This window comes from Protomyctophum parallelum, assembly GCF_964188405.1.
Source record: "Protomyctophum parallelum genome assembly, chromosome: 20".
Taxonomy (NCBI): Eukaryota; Metazoa; Chordata; class Actinopteri; order Myctophiformes; family Myctophidae; genus Protomyctophum; species Protomyctophum parallelum.
In genome coordinates, this window is record NC_139718.1 from 12,175,359 (window position 1) to 12,186,878 (window position 11,520).

Consider the following 11,520-nt stretch of genomic DNA (forward strand, 5'->3'; position numbering starts at 1 on the left):
AACGCCTGAGTGACCTACCTTCAAGTGACACTGTTGACAAACCTTGAAATTCATGCACAGACTACAGTACTTAACCAAAAATGTAAAATGACACAGATGCTTTCCTGGTTTTACAACCTGAGGCTAATTTTACAAATACCTAGTAGGCCCTAGTTCTCAAAGTAGTTCATAATTTCCAAGCACTTCAAGATGTTTAAAAAAAGAGTCTACAGTACAGTAACTATAACAATAAATGTGTAGTTGCACCACTCAGTTCACACGGGTGTGATTTTTTTTTTATATTGCACCATATGGCACTTAACCTATGTGCTGTGCTAGTAACCTTTAGTTGAATTTGTGTGTGTGTGTGTGTGTGTGTGTGTGTGTGTTTGTTTTTGTTTTGGTCTTTTTATGTTTCTTAGATGTTTGATGTTTTATTATGTTGCACTGCAATGAAGTGGCTGAGCCGAGGGGTTATGGTAGCCTAGCTATTTCATATTCTTTATGTAATTAAGTACATAGGGAAATTGACAAATAAAGCGATTGTGATTCTTCTGATTCTGAAGTCCTGCTGGAAAAAACCTAGTCCTGCCCAAAAAACCTTGTTTGCCTTTTAAAGCTTTTATTTTGAAAATTACCGGAACTTATTACTGTGCAGTCGTTTACAGCTTTAGAATGCACTTTACCAGGAAGTTTGGTCGTTACCATAGAAACTATAGTGGTGTTGTGTATTATGGTGTTGAAATCTAATACTCAATATATTTCAAATCTAGCTACAATCATAACTTGTAAGTGAATAATGGATTTAACAGTTAACCTGAAAACACTCGCTTTTGAATGTGGACTAGATGAACATGAAAAAGAACAGGTACATCATCTTCGTGCACGCTCGGCTGGCCTGACAGTTTGTGGGTGCGCGCACAGTGTTTTCGCATGCAAACTTGTTCACTCATTGAAGTAAGTCAGTCAGTCACTCATCTGATATTGGTTTCAGCTATTTCTGTGTCAACCATTGCTATTATTAGCTAATGTTGGAAGAAGTAGTCCTGAAATCAGAATTGTATATCAAACCATAGGGATGTCATTCGCAAAGAATCTGTCACCTGATGAAAACCCAGTTGATTTGGGATACCAACCAGTGATGTGAACATATAAGTCTTTTGTTACTTTTCCACCAAAGTCTCATTTCATTGCAGCCATTTCTAACAATGTATGTATATTGTTAACTCCATGTGCATACATTTAGGGGGGAAATTCAAAGGCATATTGCAAAAGGTAATTCACTTGCATCAGAAGAAGGAAGTGGTCTGTCCGTGGGTATATTAGGAATGGGACACATTGGGAAGCAATTAGCCCTGATGCTGCTTGAAAAGACAGGGATAAAACCCTCACACATCCAGATATCCACTAGAAGACCTGGAACATCAGGTATAGATAGACCTTATATCTGGTCGTCGAACCATTCTGTATACAGAAATACAGCCTTTACCAGAGTTAATTGTTTGTTATTGTCTTTGTGTTATCATTTCAGTACAATTTGCACAGAAGGGAATTGAATGTTACTTTGACAACCGCAGGCTGGCAGCATGGGCAGATGTTCTATTCCTCTGTTGTCTGCCCTCCCACATCCCTAACATTTGTGCAGATCTCGCCTCTCACCTGCCCAAGCACTGCCTTGTGTACAGTTACATCTCTGCCATTCCCGTTAAAAGGTATCACACGCACATACACAGTAACATTCTAGTGTTCATTTAAAAGGGGCCAAACCAAGTGTTATGTAAATATACTTTTTAGTTATATTCCTACTGAATCCGACAATAATTATTGCTATAGTGTATAGAGGTTGGGGTACCAATTTTATCCAATCAGGAAAGAGAACTCCACAAAGATCATTCATGTATCGTGTTGTTTCTAATACATACTGTATAGTTTGTTGTGTTCCAGTTCAAAATGTGTCTGCTCATATTTTGTGTCATGACGTTACAGTACAAAATTAACAAAATTAACCTTTTATGGGTTACAAATGGACAACATTTTAACACTGAAGATTATACTGTGTATGGCTATGCATGCTATTGTAAAAAAAAAATCTATTCACTCTTCTCTTCCTCTGTTTCAGATTAGCACAGCTTCTTGGACACAATTTCATCGTCAAACCACAATATCAATTTGTTGCTTCTGACTGTGAAGACTTGTGGCTGACCCAAAGTCATTTGACCACCATGGCTTTGAATGACCCTATGTTGATAGAAGCATCCTGTCCTCTTGCAATGAGTGGTATGTTGTTTTCTATGATTGTAGCTCAACATCACTCACAAATTCACAATACTTTCTTTAGAGGAAGGTTTTAGTATTTCTATGTCATTTTATTAAACATAAATTAAACTCAAATCAAAATTGAAGTAGCCAAGGAACAACACATACAGTATTTGAATTTCATAGCACTGACTGGTAACAGTTTAACAAGATTGACATTTTAATTCCATTTAGGTGGCTTTTCTCTGGGTGTGGAATGGGTGTGTGCGGTATTGTATGCCCTCCTGAATATCTGTACATCTGCTAATCTGGCATCCACTGAGGCTCTCCTTCTGATCAATAACCTCTTTCCACTAAAAGGACCACATACTGAGGAATTCATTGCACAGAGTTTTGTCAATTCATCTTGCGCACTGTCTCTAGCCTCAGCTGAGTAAGTACAGGATTAAAGCAAGATTATTATTTTTTTGTTTCATTTACTTTTCATCAAGTGTTTGAATTTGAAATTGTGCTGCTTTGTTGTTTGATTGTACAGAGCAGAAAAGTTGAAGCTCATTCAAGGCGATATAATTTACTCATTGCTTGCTGATGGCCTCATTACAAAAGTATATCATTTTGTTTTGTATCTTCATTTTATAAAGGCCTTTCCCCTGGATTAATTTGGCTGACACGCAGGCAAAGGACACCCCACTGTCACTCTTTGTATCAAGAAGAAAATGTATACAGGACAGTATATCTACAGTGTACAAATCACTACTGGAAAGTTCACAAAAGTGATTATGTAATGCCTTGGATTCGAACCCTGGTCTCCCGCTCAGGAAGAGTCAAGAGACAATTATCCAAATGTCTTATCAATGGGAATCCCCCCTGGCCCTAGCTGCCTTATCAATGGGAATCCCCCCTGGCCCTAGCTGCCTTATCAATGTGAATCCCCCCTGGCCCTAGCTGCCTATGGTCATAAGGCAGAAGTTCGTAGCAACGTCTGGTCATAGAGAGCCCCCCTCTCTCTGATCTCCGCCCCCTCGCCCTGATGTGGGGCAAGCTGAACCATAGCTGAACGGTGTGAATGACAATTCACGAGCTTTGCGTTTGTAAACTCATTTGCCGAACGGAAAACGGAAAGTTGTAATGACAACGTTATACCTACTACCTAGCTGATTATAACAGCAAGGATAATTTATACATTTCCATTTTTGTTCTTCACGTCTTCAATGTGTTTTTAGAGCAAGTATATTTTGGAAATACCCAAAACTATATCAATGTTAACAAAACCATACATCAATTTTTTTTAAATGAGATTACCAGACCTTATGGTTAGAGTGTCTGCCCTGAAACTGGGAGGTCAGGGTTTGATCCCCAGGCTGGGTCATACCAAAGACTGTAATTATGAAAATTGACCAACATATGCAAGTTTCTAAATCCTGGTGACCCATACTCAACATTTCTAACATAAAACTTTAGGGTACTCAAAATGACCGGGTTCACAATGGGGCTCTATGGGCTGGCAAGTAGACTATATTATTGGGCACTGGCAGATAATGTTGCTTCATAGCAATAGCTATATAGCAATGCTGACACTTTAATTTCAATCAAGGAATTCATGCAACATAAATCTGAACAAAAAACATTGCTTTTTTTTTTCCAGCATGAAAAACAACATTATTTTAGTAGAAAAAAGGGGAAAAAACAATCCACTATCCTAGAGAATAGAATTGTTGTGTGTTGAGCTCTTAAGCCCAGCCCACACCAATCATTTGCTATGTAACAAAACCATTCCTGTGAGAAATCGCAGCGGCCTGAATCGCCCCTTTGCAATATATTTCCCTGTGATTCCCTAATGAATAGTAATAATACATTTATTTTTGCATTAATTGCATTTTATTGGAGTGAAATTGGGCTGAATTTGGAGTCATGGTATAGGATTGGAAAACAGCATTTTACAAGCTCAATAAAAACTGCCTGTCTGGCGAGGCTAGTGGAAGTAGGACTGCAGGGTACCACGGCGGCGGACATCAGTTGTCCAGCAGTGGAAACCACCACCGAGGGAGTTGGCATGGCGAATGTTCACCTTTATGGACTTGATACCTGGGGTTAAAAAAAGATTTCACTTATAAGTTATCCATATAGCCTACTGTAATTTAAACTCTGCCATACAATGGTGTGTAGCACCCGGAATAGCAGATCTACAAGCTCACAATGTGTTGCACCACGACATTTACTATTTTCTCTATCTACTATTTTCGGCGTGAGACTGTTGTACGACTAAGCATAAATCAGGCTTAACTTTACGCATGACATGAAAAACATACTGTTAGTGTGTCCGTATGAAAAAGGTATATGAATGGAATAACTATGTCTACACAGGGAAATAAAAAAAGCATTATGTCAACTCACCAAGGTTCTCAAACATTTTCTGTATGGTGGTTTCATTGGCATCAACCATTACACGCTTCTCATCCAACATTAATACATTCATAGACAGCCACTTGGAGGACATCCACAGTGGATGGTCTACACAGGAGATAAAATGGAGTCAATTTCACAAACTCCAGTTTAAGGCTGTAAGCAGTAACACCTATCCTGAGAAATGACATAAATAAACTCAGAGAAACAGCTGTTAAGGTCCAAAATTTCTATAGCCAGCAAAGGATGTCCATAAGATTTTGTATTCACAATGTCATTCTTTAAAAAATGTGCTAGTGGTTTAAACAGCTGAAAGGATGGTGACATGAATTTTGACAATAGAATGTTTATACTGTCTGAATTGTCTCTTATTAGTGCTTAGTTTATTCATGTCTTAATGTTTAATGATTTATGTGAAGCGCTTTGAATTGTCTCATTGTTGAAATGTGCTTGCCTGGCTTTGCCTTGTCTATAGGTCATTAGTTTCAAAACTCAAAACTCACTATCAGGAATCAAGGGCAATGGGGGTTTCATGACTGTCCAGCCAGCTTTCTTAAACATGTCAATCTGAGAAACAAGACACAATGGAGATGACAAAATGAAACACACCTGACCTATTATTAGTAGATTATCTCACAAGAGGGTATAGCTCTGGCCTATTCATAGTCTGGATTTTCGGTGATGAGGTGACCACCGCTCCGGTGGTGAGCTGACCACCGGAGCTGAAATAACGCTGAGCGGTGGTGAGTAAAAACAGAGAGAAGGGCTGGAGCGGTGGTGAGTAAAAACAGAGAGAAGGGCTGGAGCGGTGGCGGTGGTTTGCTCTTCACCGCGGCTCGTGACGTCATGTTGTAGTTCGGTGGTCACCTCACCACCGAAAATCCAGACTATGTATGAGCCTTATGAGAAAGATTATCTCTCTCATGGTGTTTCTCAGTCTCTTTCATTCAGCGGGGGCAGTGGTGGCCGAACGGTTTGCGGAGCGGTCTTGATATCGGAAGGTCGCTAGTTCGTATCCCCGGACCGGCACGTTAAAATTACTACCGTTGAAGTGCCCTTGAGCAAGGCATTGAACCCCTACCATGAAATGTTCTATGAGCAGGGCCTGGCTGTAAACAAGTTCTTGAGCTTAGTCCAGTTACCCTGGGTAAACGTGGTAACTTTGCTTTGCTTCGCTCTCTCTCATTCTCTCTCTCTCTCTCTCAGCCCCTCTGATCTTACCTGGTGACAAGGGCGATCAGGGTTGGACAACACCAGTCCCGGCCCAATAATGTTAAAAGTGGCATCGATGTGCATAGGATTGGGATCCTCAAAGGAGATTACATGGATGTTGTAATCTGGGGCAAGATGACGACGCATCCACTCAATTCCCATGTAGTTTGTAACCTGCAGAGGAAGCAATGGGATATGTGTCAACGCATACAGGTGGATGCAATGTAGCCCACAATGTCCTGTGGGCTGTGGCTGACCGGATAGTATATAATCACAACTTCCCCAAATCATTTCCGTCTGGAGACCTGTGTTTAATGCTCCTGCCTGACCTCAGTTTACTGTCTCCCTACTATCCTTTCAAAATAATATTTGCAATGTGAAGGGGCTTGGAACACACAAAGAGAACAGTGGGACAATTTTATGGCTTGTGACGAGAGGTCTGTTAAATAATCGACCTCTTCTTCATTCATTTGACCTTATGTAATCTTTGTTCTCTCCTGCAGATTGTAGTTAACTGTCATTTGAGCCTCGACCCTTAGTATTTGATGATTTTATAAGGCGAAGTGGGGAGGGAATTGTGGTTAGAGTGTCCACCCTCAAACTGGGAGGTCTGGGGTTCGATCCCCGGGCGGGTCATACCAAAGACTGTAAAAATCGGACCCAATGCCTCCCTGCTTGGCACTCAGCATCAACGGTTGGACTGGGGGGTCAAATCAACTAATCAAAATGATTTCCGAGCGTGGCACAGCTACAGCTCCCGCTCCAAGAGATGGGTCAAATGTGGAGAACAAATTTCACTGCGGTATCGTGTGTGACAAATCGTATGACTTTGACTACGACTTTGAGCACTGCTCTGATTTTAGCCCTATTTTTCCTCATGATTTAAAAAAATATATTTCATTATTATAAACACTATATAAAATTGTTGATGTTTGTAGAATGTGTGCCTAAAATGGAGGTCATTCGAAATCATTCGGATTTGGCATACAAGTGGTGTTGAGTTTTGGTGTGTGCATGTGTTAGTTCAACCTGACTGAGATAGTATGACATTTCCTATCAAGACCAATCCTCTGGCGAACAGGACTGTGACTTTTATACCTGACTCCTTTGGACGAACAGATCCTTTCCAGCTCTGATGAAATCGGCAGCATCAAAGCAGGGCTCATGCTCTGTGGTGACAAACTTCCCCTGGGCAGCCAGCTTGTGTCTGTCTTCCACTGTGTGGATGGGGTAGTCCTGCAGGAGACATTGTGAAGACGATTATATGTTTTTTGAGGGTACCTACCCTAGGGTAGTAGGGGTCCGTGCACAGTGCACACACACACACACACACACACACACACACACACACACACACACACACACACACACAGTATTGTTAAAATGATTTAACTTTAATGGAAGTATAATCAGGCTTGACCACATTTGCAGTCATAATTATGTCATAGATACGCCATAGATGACTGCAGACTGACATGACGTCACAGGCCGGCCACATAAGATTCCGAGACCCTGGAGGTGCACCAACGCGGGGCTTTACTGTTCAATGTGAAATGGAGGCCCGCAGTAATATTTCAGTGTTGTTTGTGTGTTTGGGGAATACTTGCAGATCCCCCATTGCTGAAGCTGTCTTCAGAAAGATGGTAACCTATGCTGGTGTTGAGGATAAGTGGAGGATTGACAGTGCGGCCACCTCTGACTTTCAGACTGGCAACAAACCAGACCCTCGTGCCATAGCCTGCATGAATAGTAACAGCGTGCCCATAAAGCATGTGGCTAGGCAGGTGACTGAAGACGACCTCATCGGCTTTGACCATGTCCTGTGCATGGACGAGAATAATTTAAGCTACCTGGAAAAGAAGGCTAAATCTGTGACAGACTGCAGAGCGAAGGTTGAGCTCCTTGGTTCCTATGACCCCCAGAAGCAGTTGATCATCCCTGACCCATACAAAGGGAATGATGAAGACTACAAAAGGGTCTACGAACAGTGCATGAGATGCTGCAAAGGATTTTTGGAGCGCAATAGCGTATAAATATATCTGCAAGCAGCGATAAGACAGGCCAAGCCATAATGTTCGAGACTGGAGATGTCACTTTTGAGGGCACTAGCCCAAGGGGCCAGTGAGGCTTTCCAACGTTGAAGCACGGGGCCCTAGTGGTAAGAGGAAGGACTGCAGGTGGACCCGTGGATTCATGACGAGGAAACCCCGTGCAGCTGGGCTTTAACATTGAGCACTCGGTTGCACTTCCGCATTAGACCACCAAAATTTGGAGGTAATTGGGCACATATCAAGAGAGCATGTTTATTTTAATGATCAATCACATATAGGCTACCTCCAATTTATCTGTATCACAATGACAACCACATTTTCAAGGTTTTAAAGAAAAAAGAATACCATGATTTATAAGGTATGCGGCCCACCCATCTGGCCACTTGACACATTTGTAACTTAACACAAACCAGTCAGGCGGAAACCTTTTTATGTCCAGACCAGAACTGCTACTTTTCAGGACACAGAAACGTGTTGCGTTGAGACGCATTGTGAGCTTGTAGTTCAGCTATATTTGCTATACTTTCGCACAACCCTGTCATACAACAAAGTATAAAATAGTTCATTTATGAAAAACAAAAAGATGAAGTCTGGAAATACAAGCCGGTTTCTGCCGATAGTGACACAATATTTTACAAAAAGGCCTCACCTGATCATACAGCTCATCAGCCATAGTAGGTTTGGGAGCAGTGGTCCATTTAGCACCCTTTCTGAAGTATTCTTTGATCAGAGGCCTGTATGCACGGTATTCAAAGAAACGAGCCCTCCAGGCCATCGGAGCCTCGATTATCTCATTGCCCACAACCATGAGGATGTCTCTGGGCATGGCAGCATACATGCCTGGGTATTGTCAATGATACACATCATGTCAAGTCTATCTAAAACACCTTATAGGCCTACAGCTAAATGCTATGGGTTTATTATTACATTCTCAGTTATATAAAGCTCAGAATTTGTCAATCTTGGTAAGTGGTAGTGGTAAAGAGATCCTACACAAGTCTACACATACAGATTGCTCATAATAGTTTAGCCATTTGGCTTCAAATATAGACACGGAAAGCATAAAAACAAAGGTTTGAAATGCCAGTCAGTTGTTATTTAATGATTGACAACACAGTCCTCTACTTCTTGAAGTTCTTGCATCCATCAGCTGATGATTTAATGATTCTAATCCTATCTGTACCTGGTATTTACCTGATGACATGAAGTCTGGAGTTTTGTATTCAAATGACCAGTCAATGGGCTCTGGCCTTTGAACAGTAACCCCCTCCAGACGTAGAATATTGCACATTTCCTCAATCTCAGCAACAGCCTTCTTCAAGTGGTCCGCAGGAAAACTTTGGCCCCCATACTTCTGATAGAAGGGCCACCACTTTTCATATGTGTTAGCCTGTCAACAATTGAACAGTAAGACAAGAAACTCACAAAAAGGGCATCATCCTGTACATTTAAGTCATTTATTCCCTAAGCCTAAGCTTTTGTGAGAAGTCTCTGCACATCATGGTTCCATTAGATTTTACTTTGTAGAGTGCACAGAAACACAATAAATAATGTGTTTCAAACAAGGTTATGTTTATCATTTCTTACTTTGACCTCCACGGTGAAGGGAGGCACACAGGCATTTTCTGCACGGCCAACAATCACCTCCTCTAATGGGTCCCATTCGTTGTAAGCACAGACGGGACACTCCTCACTGATGGGGGGACAGGTGCTCTGGAATGCACGCTGCACCCAGCCAGTCACAGCCCGTCCAAACTAGGAGGAAAGAGAAATGCTGCGTGTGACTTTGATTTTTGTTGCCAACAGAATTCGAGACCCCCTCTTCTTGTTGACCTGAGATGTATACATACAACTTGTTTAAAAAAAAGAATGAGTGCTTCTTGGCCTGTCTTCAAATCCTGGGTCACCACATTGGATCTGTATAGAACGGTGGCACATTGGACTTGACAGAAGTAGCCTAATCCCTAAATTAACAACAAAAAGTTAAAATTTTCAGTTTATTACTTATTACTAATCTGGATTTCCCCCTCCACAAGAAACAATGCAGAAAAAGACTCCTCCGCCTCCCCCCACCACCTTGTTGTGTCTCCGGAATGGGCCGTGTTCGAGGACGTTTCTGTAGAACCCGGCATGAGACCGCAGGACTCTAAGGCAACGTGACATGGCCTTCATTCCGGCAGATAACACGGGAACACTTACACAGACACATGAGAATGAACTTTTCACACAGGCGGCCTCCAAGTTCCAACCCGTGCCTGCACAACCAAATATTATCTACCTTATTTGAAATGTGATGTGATGTCTTCTTATGCCCCCCCTCCCCCACACCTTTGTCCAACTTGTGTTGGACAAAGGACGAAGTTGGCAGAGAGCATTTCTAGTTTTATTTTGTGTTTTTCTTATTCTTGACATAGCTAGCAGACATTCATTTCTAAATCAAATTAGATTTCAAACCTATCCAGTATTACTATCCACAAGTCTATTCCACAACAATAAATATGCATAATACTAAAACTAATAATGAATAATGATTGTTGATATGCATTATTTATTTATGCATTTATTTATTAGGCCTACGTTTTTGGTCCTTACTTTTTGTTAACAAAAAAGTAAATGTTGTAACGCTTGCCTACACAGCCATGCCTATAAACTCCCTGAAAGATGAGATAACCCATTCCTGTATCATTCATCTTAAAAATGTAATTGTTGTTTGATGTTTTGATTGGCTTGGCTGTGGAATTCGTTAAATAAGAGGCGGAAGAAAGACAGTGAACTAAATGTAACCATTTCAGTATTAGGCTAAATCGATCATAGGCTAGCTGTGCAATGTCTTCATCAAAGTTACTGTTTCTATTCAAGATGCATAGCCTATAGTTTATTTATTTTTACAAAAATGAAAAGAATGGTAGTTTGTTACATCAGCTAACCTACAAGTAAATTTTAGTCTATTTCTGCACCTCAGATGTAGGCTGCTTAAGTTCAAACATTTGGAAATCTGGAAAAAGCATTACCTTGGCTCCGATCAGATGAGCCGCCTCAGCCCCTCTGCTGTCTCCTCTGAGATATCTGAAACGCAGCATTGTCCAATAATAACTTGGGAAAGATTATGCAGTGAAGTCAAGCGGCAGCTTCGTGGCAGAGCAGAATCCTATCCACCTATCTCTTTGAGAATATATTTGTAATTTTCATATAATGTTGCTGATGTCTGAGGTGGGTGGTTTTTCAGTACCTGCATGATGCTCAGTGACATATAAATGTCCCTGCCCACATCGGCCCACATCCCTGTTTTTGTCTACATAGAAGTGCAAGTGAATTTCAACAGTGTTTAGTGAGAGTTAGAGAAAATATGATTGATTGAAGTATTTATTAACAGGTTGCAGAATTACAGTAGGCCTACATTTCAAGCACAACTCAAAACAAAAACTGTTAACTACCCAATAAAGCACTACACTTGTTTACAGGGTGCACCTTGTTCAATTCATCATAACATTTATACAAAATTGCACTATGCAATATGAATCATTGCCAAATAGGCCTATCTCTAGAAAACCATAATATAAAATATAAATAAAAAACAATATATGGGCCTATTATTTATATATATCTCTGCTTTGAATAG

The 11,520-nt window shown here is 40.9% G+C and overlaps 3 protein-coding genes across 3 annotated transcripts in view; 2 read left to right on the forward strand and 1 right to left on the reverse strand.

Annotated features, from left to right (window-relative positions):
• Nucleotides 1-3,012, forward strand: part of noxred1 (NADP-dependent oxidoreductase domain containing 1) — a gene marked incomplete at both ends in the record, with an annotated part of 5,350 nt that extends 2,338 nt beyond the window's left edge. Inside the window, 5 exons of the mRNA XM_083791591.1 lie at nt 1,273-1,407; nt 1,511-1,691; nt 2,099-2,256; nt 2,470-2,668; nt 2,877-3,012. Coding sequence (XP_083647717.1) covers nt 1,273-1,407; nt 1,511-1,691; nt 2,099-2,256; nt 2,470-2,668; nt 2,877-3,012 — 809 coding nt within the window. The remainder of the gene's footprint in view (nt 1-1,272; nt 1,408-1,510; nt 1,692-2,098; nt 2,257-2,469; nt 2,669-2,876) is intronic.
• Nucleotides 3,013-4,207: 1,195 nt separating this feature from the next.
• Nucleotides 4,208-10,981, reverse strand: LOC310877896 (glycine amidinotransferase, mitochondrial-like; the record flags this gene model as incomplete). The annotated part of the gene is made up of 9 exons (XM_083791891.1): nt 4,208-4,320; nt 4,630-4,746; nt 5,142-5,205; nt 5,860-6,024; nt 6,949-7,086; nt 8,551-8,741; nt 9,096-9,291; nt 9,489-9,656; nt 10,913-10,981. The coding sequence occupies 9 exons, from the start codon at nt 10,979-10,981 to the stop codon at nt 4,208-4,210; spliced, it is 1,221 nt and encodes a 406-aa protein (XP_083648017.1).
• Nucleotides 7,404-7,883, forward strand: LOC310878442 (low molecular weight phosphotyrosine protein phosphatase-like; the record flags this gene model as incomplete). The annotated part of the gene is made up of 1 exon (XM_083792772.1): nt 7,404-7,883. The coding sequence occupies one exon, from the start codon at nt 7,404-7,406 to the stop codon at nt 7,881-7,883; it is 480 nt and encodes a 159-aa protein (XP_083648898.1).
• Nucleotides 10,982-11,520: the final 539 nt, after the last annotated feature.